At 43.3% G+C, this 14007-nt stretch overlaps 1 protein-coding gene across 1 annotated transcript in view; it reads right to left on the bottom strand.

Annotated features, from left to right (window-relative positions):
- USH2A (usherin) overlaps positions 1-14007 on the bottom strand; it is a 584327-nt gene that overhangs the window by 165483 nt on the left and 404837 nt on the right. The window contains exons 43-44 of the mRNA XM_065589441.1: positions 4064-4398; positions 1819-1941 (exon numbers count right to left, since the gene is read on the bottom strand). Coding sequence (XP_065445513.1) covers positions 1819-1941; positions 4064-4398 — 458 coding nt within the window. The remainder of the gene's footprint in view (positions 1-1818; positions 1942-4063; positions 4399-14007) is intronic.

Here is a 14007-nt window from a genome sequence, read left to right as displayed (position 1 = left end):
TTTTCTTATATAGGCACCTATTACCCCCCACCCCGTCCCAATTTTTCACACTTGCCCTCTGGTCACCCTAAGTGCATTCTAATTACTCTCTCCAATATTTCAGTCACTTGCAATGGCGACTGTGTGTGTGTGTGGGGGGGGGGAGGGCAAGGGCCCCATGACCCTCCCCAAAATGCTGGGGCAGGGGGCAAGGCCAGCAGCCGGGGAGATGAAGGGGCAGGGCCAGAGTTGGAAGGGAAGAGGCAGGGCCAGAGTCTCTCCTCTTCCGGCCATGGTGCCTGGTGCGGCACGCAGCTGCTGCACTCTCCCAGGCAGCCTCCGGCCATGCGGGGTGTGTGTGTGTGTGTGTCACGTGGGGAGCGGGATAGGGAGGAGTCACGTGAGGAGCGGGGCAGGGAGGAGTCACGTGTGGGGGGGTCATGCACTCTTTAGCTGGTGCTCCTTTGTGTCCCTCCGACTAGTTGCCTCTCATTGCCACATGTTCCATACTACTTCCTTGGAAGTTACAGTGCTCTTGTACATAAAGAGTGATGCAGGCAGATCCCCACTATCTTTGAAGAGTCAGGGCTATAATGTTGGCTTCTTTGGTGCTATACACACTACAAATGAACCTATTGAGGGAACCTATTAAAATGCAACAGTCTTCAGATGTTTAAAACATGGCTCGGTCTTGCAGCATAGGCCAGCACATCCCTCGGCCTGTGCCGATTCCCGCAGCTCCCATTGGCCTGGAGCAGTGTACTGCGGCCAGTTGGAGCAGCGATTGGCCGAACTGCGGACGCGGCAGGTAAACAAACCAGCCCGGACCGCCAGGGGCTTTCCCTGAACAAGCGGCGCACCGGCTTTGAGAACCACTGCCCTACACACCACCGCATGAGTAGACCTACCCAGAGAGAGGGCCAAGATGGATTTTACATCAGCTTGCCAGGATGTCTTTGTCTTAATCTTTGCTTCTCTAGGCTAATCTAATAATTTAAGATTCTGTATCTCAGGTGATTAATAAATTATCTTGTTTGGGAAAAAGCTGCCTTGTGTTGCTGCAAATATTTACTAAGTGCATGGCACACTGGAAGGGTACAACACAAACCTCCCACACGGCTCTGGCTTGGCTGGATATCCTTCAAGGAGCCATGGAGAGAAACAAGTATCTCCGCCATCTAAAGACAGTTTCAGAGTTGTAGAGGCTGCGGGCCTGCCCCAGCAGAACTGTGTAGACCGTTGGCGGCTGGCACACTAAAAGGGTCACTCCCAAGGGACTGGTTACAGGTTGGGGGATAGACCAGATCGCACGGCTCCGTGACATAAGTATAGACTACTGAGGTAGTCACCACAAAGCTGTAATTAAGTTAGAGCTAGGAATGCTTTAAATATCTGTTGCTGAATTTGGAAATATTGAGACAATAATCAATGTTGGCAATTTAAAAAACTGATTGAAAAATAATGCTCTGACACCAAGCTTTAATCCATCCGAAACAGAACTTCTCAACCATTCACTCAGCTTGCGCGTGATGTGCCAACACCGTGATTTACAGTGAATGTAAATGGTTTGACTGTATGAACAGATCAAAGCTCAAAATTCACTTCATATAGTTAATTTCACTTGAATTTTTACAGCAAGATACTATGTGCGAGATTCAAGAGCAACAAAATAAAAATAAACCCATGCATGTCGCAATGGTTAATGCCAAGATGACAGAAAATGTTTCATTACACAATTAATATGTTCACAACATAAAGACACAAGGAACACTTTGAACTATTGAACATGCACTATACAAAATGCCAGCATTTGTTTTTTTATAGTTTTTGTAATCTCACCTGCTAAGACCCTTATCTTCATAAAACCACTGAGTTCCTGAGTAAATATTGTGCCACAGATTTAAATCTTCAGGGGGATTTGATGCAAGTGGTTGCCGGATTTTACGTCTCAGGAGCTCATATCTAACACAAAAGACAAGCAGAACACCGGGATTATCTCAACTAATGTTATTACACAAAAATCAGGGGGAGGGGGATTGTTTTTTTTTTTAAAGCCACACATTATTTTGTTTTTACAGCTGTAAAGTTTCTCAGATAAACTTTTAAATATTTCCAGGTTTAAAACATTCAATTACCAATATACTTTGAAAATGGATAATGAAGTGTTTCATCCTGCTTTCATTTGAAAGAAAGAATCAGAGTTTTTAATGGTATGACCATTTTATTGAGTCAAATGCCTTCTCTGCATCTAGCCAGGGCTTGTTGCAGAGTTTGCAGTTTGTGAGAAGACATTTAAGATTCATTTTAGGTTATCCAAGCCTGGTCTTTTCTGAGTGAGTGAGGGACAGTATATCACACATTTCAAAAGCACCCATCACTATAGTATCTGGGAGTTTAACTGGAGTAATTAATAAAACTTAATTAAGTTGTAATTTCACCAAAATGTTCTGATGACTTCATACCCAAAGAACAACTTTTGCATCAAGGGTTATCAATGTTTGGGAATCCAAAACCAAAATAGAACAATTTTATTAAATAAAGCCCTGGCAAATTCTGTTCAATATAATTCAAAGACAAATCGTAAGAAACATCAACATCTTTTTGAACGTTGGATGGTGATGGAGGGTAAATCACACTCCCTGGCAGCGGCTGCTGCTGCAGACTTCTTTCCCCATCACGCCGCACTGAGCAGCTGCTTCAGTGGTGTTTCTGGTCGAGAGCAGCATGGCACACCATGAAGGAAATGAAGTTTGCAGCTGTAGCTCATGTTGAATTACTTCAGTCCTCAATGGTAAAATGGTCATGTTGTTGACTTCAGGGAAACGTACATTGCTTTTCAAAGGTTTCAAATATCTTGATGCAATCGGATTCATTCAGCAGGAGTGTGCTCTAATTAAGCATTAAGAAAAGCAGGCAGGAAGCTGTGGATGCTGCTGCGGTGCAATAATACACGCCTGTAAAAGTGTGCTAGGTGTAAAGTAAACTATCGAATGCCTCAACGCATGGACGAGTCTGTGTGATGCCCTAGGCCACGTGAATGAAGGATGTCGATTTCATTTATTTTATAAATGGGAAAGCACGGATTCAAGTCAATATCCAACCCTGCATGTACTCCTGTCCAGCTCCCAGGACAAGATCACACCAAAGGGGGTTCTTCCCCATCTTTCAAGGAACAGTCCTGCCTGCCTTCCTCTAATCAACCCACTTCTGTCTTGCCCCTGTTCTGAAGCTCCCAGGAATCTTGCTGCTTCTTTTCTCCTCCACTCATCCACAATCTATTTATTATATACACCACCATGAACCAAACACAAAATAATCTTCAGTTTTGAAGAACATTTCATCTCACCAAATTATAAATAGCCCCGTCTTCCCCTGTGTAGGACTAACCTGCATAGGGTACTGGGGGCTCCCTGAGTTTATACTCTCAGAGTTTTCTCCTAATTCTTCCCCAAGTGGTGGCCTGTTCCCCTAAACCACCACTAAAAACTGGCAGCTGTTTCAGCCCACAAAACCTCCGACTCCCCTGAGATCTGCATGGATCCCAGGAGGCATAGGCAGTTCAGGGCTATATGTGTTAGCGCTGGGTTTGCATTGTATCCTGCCCTCCTGCTGTTTCATTCTAGCCTCTTGGATGACAGTGCTCTGACAGCTACAATGCATTCCCCTCTTTACTGTGGTGTTTCAGCTGGATTTCCACAGTGCAAAGGTAGAACCTGTACAAATTAATGCTGACTCAGACAGCAATAACTCAAAATAGTTTGCCCCGCTGGTTGAGTGCCTGAGAATATAGGAAAATTCTGCTTGCCCTGCAGCCACACCATGGAGCCTGAATCTCAGCGAGGGGCTTCCACAGGGTCTGAAAAAAGTGGGAGAGCATGCCACGAAGCTGACAATTCTCTGGGCTGGATCTAAGTAAGCCGAGGATAGCCTCTGGTCCCATTTGTGAATTAAACGCTGAAGTATATTTACCCCATGGATCAACAGAGGCATGGAATTCCATTTCCTGAGTGTGCACATTTACAGAAGTCCTGCGATGTGTCACTCGGTGTCACCCACCCTTAAGTTACATATTGCTATACCTTACCTCAAGTGTGGTCCATTGGGCCGAGAGGGCAGTTGCCAGGAAATAGCAATAAATGATTCACTTATTGGAGTCACAGACAAGGGGCTAATGCCCTGAGGAACTGTTGGCTGGGTAGTCACATGTGTAGGTAAACTCTCTGTGCAGCCTCCCAGGAAGCCGTTGCCTCCAGAACAAGCTAGTATAGTGACTGAGTAATTTGTGAAAGGGATCAGGTTTGTCACCACATGGTTTTGCATTGATGAAATGTTGCTGGTGATGGTAATTCGAGGATCAGGCATGCGGATCTCATAGCTAAGCATTTCTCCATTCGGTATGAGAGGAGGTTTCCAAGAGACCTGAGAAAATAAAGGCGTTCTTAGAATTTGACCTACTGGCAATGGCAACACAGAAATAACATAATTAAAATGGGCACAACGGTGACAATAAGATGTTCTTTCTTCCTTTAGAGAGAAAAATCTGGGACTCAAGAGACTTGGGTTCAGTTCCCAGTTTGGCTGCAGACTTCACATGTGACTGTAGGCCAGTCACTTGGGGTAGATTTTCAAAGGCATGAACTGCAGATAGGCACCTACTGTCCATTAAATTTCAAAGGGACAGTAGGTGTTTATATGCCATTTTTGCTTTTAAAAATCTACCCTTTAATCACTCTGTAGCTTAAATCAGCTCCCATCTGTCAAATGGGATAATACTTCCCTACCTCATAGGATTGGTGTGAATAAATATAGGGAAGACTGCAAGATGCTCAGATACTACTGTAATGCGATCTTAATTACTGTATACACACACACACACACACACACACACACACACACACTCCCTCTCACTCTTGTATTGTAATGTACTGGGTGGTATATATGTGTACCATATTCTGCTATTATATGTTGTTATCAGTAAAAGCTCATCGTTTTGCCTATCAGGGCATGCTAAGAAAACATCCATCCATACCATTAATATGTTTTTATTTTTCAGTAATAAGTTACAATAATATGTATTGTTACTATATGTATATGTTGCTTTGCATATTACATCTATCGCTTTATGTATAAATCGGTCTTTCCAAGACAACAAATTTAAACAAAACCCTATTTTTCTTGCAGTCTTACTCAACTTTCAGTGTGAATAATTTTTATGTTTGCTTGATTAATTAGTACCTTGATATAGGCTTGTCCGTATCCAGTCTGCAGGTCTGATCCAACTCCCGTTGAACTAGCTGACTCCAATGGGAGCTAGATCATGCTGTGAGTTCACAGACGTGTCAACCAGATAGGGATAATACATACAATGGGCCCTAGGTCCAGATTAAATCCTCTTTGTGCCACTACAACAGTACAAAGTGGACTTAAAGCTGCCCCTAAGAGGAAACTGTAGATTCCCCTGTTAGGATTCTCCCAGTGGTGTGAAGTTGGCCTGGCTGGCTCAGCACTATCATCTCCTTCTACACCGGGACCCTCAAGATGTAAACTAGACTAGCTCTGTGACTGTTCTAGCTTGTGCCAGAAGCCAATTCAACCCAGTGCAACTCCAGAATAGGGGGAGGCAGAAAAGTGGCTTAGTGCCTCCATTGCCTTTCCTTCACCCATACTTGGCAAAGCTAAGTCCTGAGCCTTAGAAAATATGAATGGAGAACAGCCAGCTCAAGCTGTGTGTGTTACAAAATAAACAAACAAAATAATATTGTTTTATAATACAATCATACGAAAATATTTTAGTGGAGGTGCTGATCAATTGAGCAACCTGCTCCCTAATTCTTTCCAGTCTCAAAACTGAGTCCCTCTAAAATGGTGACTCCACATACTAACACATGCCCCGAGTACAAAGGAGCTGGATTCATAGCGGGTTTTTGAAAGGATCTGGAATACTACCAGGGAGTAACTAATGTTAGATCTTAAGAACAGGAGGAACGCTTGAGCCTTGATATTTGCAAGGATCTTGGCAGCAGAATTTTGAAGACAGCTGAAGATCTTTGATAACAAATTCTGGAATATTATTAAACACAGAATTATAAACAGGGCAGTCTTGATTTATGAGAACACAAACAAGCTTACCCATGTCAACAAAGAAAAGGTTTTACTCTGGCTAGGTTTCAAGTGTGCTATTCAGATTTCTGTCATTCCTTACATATGATTAAGGAAATGAAGACAACATCACAAGGAAAACAATGCTAGCAGGTAGCAGAAGGTAGAAGAAGATTTTGCATTTTTCCTTGTTCATCTACTAGAAAGATATATTACTATCACCCTCCTTTATGCAAAAGAGCAAAATCTCTTTTTGGAGGAGCTGATGTACTTTCTCCCTGTGTTTAAAAAGTATAGGAGAATGGGTAATATAAAGCTTGCAGGTTTCATTTTAAAATGTAGATAGAAAACAGCCAGGCTAGTGTATTTTGTGCTGTAATTTCCCAGATCCAGGAAGGAACATTTCTTCCCACCTCATTCTGCATGAACAATACAGCACAGCTGACCCGATGCATTGTGAATGTGTGAGGAGGGGAGGAGGGGGCCACTTTCCATGGGAGACTTGTATTTGTCATGGAAGGAGGCAGCATACTAGACTCAGTGGCCCACTGGTCTGACTCACTTTGGAAAATCATGTTTCCACAGCCATACTTATATTTTGTAACTAATATAGGGCCCAGTCCTGAAGTTTGGATTTCACTTTGAGTTCTGCCTAAATAAGGACTGAGTAAGACCTTAGTTCAAGTGTTTTATTTTGAATCATTAGCACAGTTAAACCTTAACTGTCTTAAGTGAGCTCTCAAAGGACTGACTAGTCTGGGCTGTTTAACGGAAGAGGACTTCTAACAGAAGTACTGTATGCGATATGTTGGGGGCACTTTGAGGATTACCCTCAAAGTTGCCTCAAAATGTTCAACTTGTACCGATTTTGCTTATTTCCTGAGGTGATTTATGAGTCAGTGACCAAGTCCTGGGCAGTCTGGTCTATCAGTTAAAGCTGAATCCAGATGAGGCGGGTCCTGGAGCAAAGTCAAAGATTGTAGCTGGGAGACAGAGACCAAAGCTAAGCTGAAGGGTTACCCGGAGTTGCAGTCAGAAGGCCTAGCAGAGGTTCAGAGTTGGGAGTCAGAAACCAAAGCCTAAGCTGAAGGGCTCACTGCAGTTGCAGTCACAAGATGGAGCTGAGGGTCTGAGCTGGGGAGTCAGAAGTCGGGAAGGAGCTGGAGGCAGGAGCAGCAACAGGCTGGGGTGGGAGCTATGGACAGGACCAAGAGCAGCTGCAGGCACTGAGTAGCCACTGGACTGCTGCTGCTTTGAGCCTGAGTATCAGCCTGCTAACGCCTTCAGCCAATCAGATGGCGCAATCAATCCAATAGCTTCGATCAGGGCCAGCTGTGCTCAGTGGTGGCTCTGGGGCAGGCGAGGCTCCTGCTAGTGTGTCACTGCTGAACTTTGGATACTTAAGTTCTTTAGCAGCATACAATAAAAATCATTAAATAAAACGCACAGCGCTATGTAACACCATCTAGGGGGATGGGAAGTTATCAGCACATGCAGTACCACTGCTGCTCCTCTGACTCTTCAGCATCTGAATCTCACACTGACAGTGTGCTATATATTGATACTTGAAAGGACTCTGATATTATTCTGTATTATGTGTTGTGCACTGACGCTGTGCTGGGGGCTGTACAATACATGAATGAGATTGTGTCCCTGCCTAAATTACAGTAGGTATTTTATCTTGTAATGCAAATTGCATAGAGAATGAAACATTGCAAACCAGGCACAATGATGTTAGTACTCAGCAGCATGAAAAACAAAAGTAGAGTCCAGAGTCTCACTTGGCATGGTTCCCTCTGAACTTTGTGGACTCAGTGTTTTATTTATTGCTAGGGTTGTTGGTCTATCTAAAATCAAGATGGAATAGCAAGGGGTGATTTAAACTTGAGATGATGCTCAGATGTATCGGGGAGCTGACCTGCCTTGAACTTCAGATGTCACCTGGAAAGAAGGATGAAGCAGGATATACAATCCAATGCCACTTCAGGCAAACTTTTCTGTCATAAAAAGTGGTAGCCTATACACTTCAATGACAAGTCAAGGACAAGGTCAAGTGACTGATTGGCCTATGCAATGTAAATAAAGATGGCAGAGCCAGCCTGGTTTAAATTCATTGCGACACAACTGGACCTTCTCTCCTCTTTATCCTGAATCTGCCAGATTTGAGGTCAGAACTTGGCAGTGCATGAAACCAGAAGGGCTCATGAGACAGTCTCTGTTGGAAACAGTAGCAGTTTGCTCATTGATCTGAAGCTCAACATTGAGACCATGAAAGAGGGTGCAGATGAGGAAGCCAGAACAAGGTAACTATTGGGAGAGATTAACTGATTCAATGTAATGACACTGGAAGCTGTCATTTAAAGATCAAAGCACCATATTTTCTCCACCACAAAATTTAAAGAGACCGAAATTAGCCACTTTCTCCCCATTAATCATAACTTCAGAAAGCTTTTCTTTTTGACAGCAGTCCGAACATTTCAATTTAATTCTGAAAAAAGTTTCAAAATAAGTACTCAACCACATTTTTTGCTTTACACTAGTCTCACTCTCATTGATGAGCATGGCCATAACGGATACACTATTGAGGGCTTTACACTGTAAGCCCCAAAGTAAATTAGAAAGGTTAAGTTATTATCCTTATTTTATAGATGAATCAACCAAATCAAAAAGAGATTGAGTGTTTTACCCAATATCACATAGTAAGACATAGGCAAATAGAACCCAGCTTCTGCTCCTGTGTTCTAGCCACTGGATTATGTTACCTCCCCAAAACAAATATGGCCAGGAAGTCTACTTCACTGTAGATTATTGCCTGTTTTAAAAGAAAACTAAACTGGGATTGTGTCAGAAGTTGGAATAGATCCTGATTCCTGATAGAGGCCAAGAGTGAGAATAGAGGACATTCAGTAACCTGCATATCTCTCTGGTAATTAGCAAGAGTTGCAAAGACAGAACAACACTCTGAAGTTCTTATTTGTTTGAAATTACTCTATTGCTCGGGTTCAATGATCCAGCTCTACTATTCCACTTCCAATAATATGATTAAAGAAGAGAAATGGATTGCTGTGATGGAAAGATGTATTTAGTTCAGAGGGGCTAATCAGCCAGTCCATAAACCTACTCCAATAAAATCCATTATATTTCTATATGTACAAAGACAGAGCCGTACTTTTAAAAAAAAAAAAAACCCAACTATTTAATTGTCACATTTTTATGTAATTCCTGCAATTCTCATGCATGCGCAATTTCCATCCACGTCAATCAGAGTTACAAATACAAGAGGGCAGCAGGATCAAGCCTGCAACCATCAGTTGCTAGTAGAAATGGTTTGAGAAGCACTTGCACTGAATACTGGGTAAATGGAAATAACATTTCTGTATGAGCCTATGTAACTATTGCAGAACCTGAAACTTCTTCATTGATATTGTTCAATGCATGGGGATATGCTGATGAGGTTCTGATTAGTTTTTCCAAGTCACTCCACTGCATGGCCTGGCACAAATCAGCAAGCTGTGCAGGAAATCACAACCCTGAAATGCAGGAAAATCTCAGGTGTGCAGGTTAAGGCTGCTCCTAGGTGTGTTGCAATAGCTCAACTTGCTCAAGCAGCACTTATATGGCAAATAAACCAAGGTCTCACTGACCTTAGCAACATTACAAGGCAATCTTCACACAAGGATTGATTGCTCTTTAACACTTTCCCCAAAGCACAGGGCACACCTGTGTAAAACTGGAAAAGAGCTATAGGTTCCTCTCCCCCCCTCCAAGATGAAGTCTGTAGGTCTTCTGGTTGCATCTCCTTTTAACCCAGTAATACACAAGGGTAGATACCAGGTGATTAGTGCTCTCCTTAGCCCAGTGGTGCTCTGTAGCGACCTCTGCAGCCGTTTGCAGTGGTAGACCGGGTCTTAAGAGGGATGGGGGGTGGGGCCATGACAGGTTTTATCTAGCACAAAGTGATCTGAGAAGTAAAACACTGGAGAATCACTGCAGTGGAAGATATTGGTGCTATGTAACTTTAATATTTTCAGATAATTGCATTATTCGGATCTTACCCCTGTGAGAATCTGGAGTGTAGGTTGCTGGCCTGTCTCCCCTGCCTAGCAAGGACGAACGCCATGCCCCAAAGTGTTCACACCCTTTCTTCAGAGCACAGTTTTATTCTTCAAAACACAAAACTCACAAAGTAGCACTAACAAAAAGTTATCCCAAAGCAGGCTGCAGGGACCCAGAAGACTCTCCCCTGAGGTCTCTTTTCCACTGCTCCATGGCCAGCCACAGGAGCCAGCTTTCTTCCTGTAATCCTTTCAATGGACCTCTCTTAGCCCTTTACAGCAATGGCCCCAGCAAGGGAGGGACAGTGGGGGTCTCAGAGCCAGGGACCAGGCTGATCGGGCATGTAATGCCCCACAATGCAATTGCAACTCCATGATATGTGGATATGGAAAATATCTTTTCTTTCGCTTATCTTGGCCAGCTGTAACTGGACCAACTTTATAATTGGTCTAACTGTACTTCTGAATAGCAACCATTTGATTTAATTGAGATCCTCGTTTCCAGGTCTTTTACTAATAGCCTGTTTGTAGGTTAAGAGTCCTGACCACTAAATTTCCTGCTTCTCATGTCCAAGTGAAGAGTGAAGTTGGGGTAACAATTAGGATGATTGTTTCTCTTTTTGTTTAATTGTATGCCTGCAACTTAGCAGTCAGCCTTGAGAAAGCGAGCATTTAAAACATGTGTCACACTATGTAGTAAAGAAGGGTCATCCTGCTGCAAGGGAAAGATGGAGATTGCTTCCTCGATGGCAGGCCCAGTGCGCTCACTATTCAGTCTCAACTGGAGGGCATCAGCCTTCTTAGTTGCAGCTCCTTCTAGTGTGCAGAAAAGAGTGGCAGTGGGGCTGAGAGAGAGGAGACAGAACTCTGAGGAAAATAATGAACAAGGACTATAAGATGAATTAAGACAGATTACATCCTTCCTTCCTTCAGAGCAGCTACAGGGAAATACTTGGGGTAAGCTCTGCAAGGGGGAGGGGGGCAAAATGAACCACTGTCAGATGCTAAAGGGCCATCACTACCAAAGGAGGAAATGTATTTTTAGCAGTTACTATACAAAGAATATAGAAAAAAAGATGATAGATGACATCAGAATAGTTTATTGTTCTCCTCATTCTGCATTTGGCATCTGAGATCTAATCTGAATGTAAGGAAATGTATATATCAGGGGTCGGCAACCTCTACCGACGCGGCAGGTAAACAAACTGTCCTGGCCGGTGCCTACCTTGGCGAGCCATGTGGCCAGAGGTTGCTGACCCCTGGTGTGTGTATATATATATATATGTTGTGGATTTTATCTTGAAGGGCCATCCTGATGACAAAAATATTTCAAGGCCATATTGTCAACTATGCTGTAAGACAAGAATTTCACCCTATCTCAGCCCAGAAAAATGTAGCATTATTCCTTCCCTTTGACATAACGGACCAGGCAAAGTAGAGGGTCCAGGCCACCTTTTAGATTGAGCCAGAAAGCTCTCCAAGATGGCGGCTACAGCGGTGGAAAATGGTTGCAACTTCTCTGTGAGCAGACCTGCAGGTGGCATTGGTACAGGAGGGAGTACGTTCAGGATACCCAGGCATCTACTTATCCAGTACATTGCCACAGAGGCCTCTACTTGCAGGTCTCCTGTGGATCTTCTGGTGGGGATTAAAGCTGTCCTCCCCAGTTGTAAACCCCAAGTTAGGGCAGTAGTAGAAACAGCACCTGCCTACTGCAAGTTAGATGGGTGAAGTCTAGTGTAAGAAAGCATCATTTAACAAAAATGGTGAATCTAGTTCAATGTGTCCAGTCTCTTAATTCTTTATCTACACTGAGTACTCACTTAAACAATTATTCACTATGTAAACTAGCCTTTTCTCAAATTGATCAACCTAAATATACTCTGCAATGTCATACCAGCGTGCAGTGTGAGAATGAGGCATGCAGCACTTGCAACCGTCACAAGAAAATAACCAATTTCTTTTCTACTTCTGTAAATCAGGGTATAGCAAATCTTGTGTAACAGGAATAATGTTCACGGCATTGGAATACACTAAATAAACGACTTTTGCAGTTGCTGCATATCTCCACGTCACTTTGGCATTTAATCAGCCACAAAAGCAGTTTATTGCTCAGTATACTCTGCTGCCATGAACATTATCAATTCAGCAAATATTAAAGAATATCATGCAGGTGTCACAGAAATGAGTGGTTTAAAAATTATCAGCAATGTTACACTTTTTTCTGCAGAAACGAAAGCAAGCTGAAAGGTATTGGGAGATACCAGGCCATTCTGATTAAAATTACTATAAAAAGGACCACATACAGCTAGGGTGACCAGATAGCAACTGTGAAAATTCAGGACAGGAAGTAGGGGGTAATAGGAGCCTATATAAGAAAAAGACCCCAAAATCAGGACTGTCCCTATAAAATCAGGACATCTGGTCACCCTACATACAACATCAGAAGCGTTTATACCGAGACAGTGGATGCTGTGCTGACATTTTTTCTCCTTGTAGAGTGAGGGCTTATGTCTAAGAAAATAAGCTGTATACTCCAGTGAGTACTCTTGCTACAGCGCTTTGAATTCTTCACATCACAAAATCATTTATATTGATTTTATGACTAAATAAAGGAATGGAAATATGTTTCTCTTCATAATAAATTCTCTCTTTTTCCAGTTTAAGTAAATATTTGCGCTCATGGTTTAGGGATTGGTTGCACTGACAACTGAAAGCCTCTATTGATTCACATCCTTGGCTTGGTGAAAGAGCCTCTCAATATAACCTTTCCCACAGTGCCCTTCCACAATCCCTTCAGCTCTATCCTGGAAGGACAGCTCTCTCTAGGGCAAGAGGTAATTAAAGTCTCACACTGGTTCACTCCTGAAGAGATTGCATATTTTCCACTCTTCACGAAAGAGTTGCCACTGTAGATATTTAATATGACAAGAGTCTTGTGCAGCACAAGCATGTTTTGAGCACTAAGCAGGTGCTGTATTCATGAAGGTTTTGTGACTCAGTTTACAGAGCCACCTCACTGTGACTAACAGGAATTTAAACATTACCAATATAAAGTCATCTGAGCCAGATTCATCCTACCTCTTTTCAGAACAAATTTCAATTATTGAGGGACAAGTCCTGAAGCAACCTCCATGCCTGTGCACCTGGCAGTGAAAATGGTGTGAGGATATGTAAGGGGTGCAGAGGTCAACTTCATGCCAAAGTGCAGGTGGAAGATCAACTACTCCTTTGTTTTTTCTCCTTCTTCCCCCTCCATATGGAAATGATGTGGCCTCAGTGCTACAGTAATGGCCATGGAGTGGCCTCAGAACCTCACCACTCTTACATGAAAGTTCTATAGAATTTAACAGGCAGAGCTTCTGGTGTGCTGGCCCCACTGGGGGTGGGAAAGGGCAGAACTACATCTCTGCCTCCTCCTCCCCACCCACATTCAGGCAATTTGCTTCTCTAAAGGGGAGCAAAGAGCAAGAAGTCCTTGGGTATCTTAGGGCTTGTCTATACTTACCGCGCTGGTTCGGCGGCAGGCAATCGAACTTCTGGGTTCGATTTATCGCGTCTTGTCTGGACGCGATAAATCGAACTCAGAAGTGCTCCCCGTCGACTCCGGTAATCCTGCTCGCCGCGAGGAGTACGCGGAGTCGACGGGGGAGCCTGCCTGCCGGGTGTGGACCGCGGTAAGTTCGAAGTAAGGTACGCAACTTCAGCTACGTTATTCACGTAGCTGAAGTTGCGTACCTTACTTCGATTTGGGGGTTTAGTGTAGACCAAGCCTTAGACAGCAATCCCATGGTAACTTTGGATGTCTGACTTTGACAACTGTAGGCTTATAAACTGTATAGATTCAGTCCACCTCTAACCAATTACAGATATG

This window comes from Chrysemys picta, chromosome 3 (genome assembly GCF_011386835.1).
Source record: "Chrysemys picta bellii isolate R12L10 chromosome 3, ASM1138683v2, whole genome shotgun sequence".
In the NCBI taxonomy this organism is placed as follows: Eukaryota; Metazoa; Chordata; order Testudines; family Emydidae; genus Chrysemys; species Chrysemys picta.
This window is presented reverse-complemented; position numbering and strand designations above follow the sequence as displayed.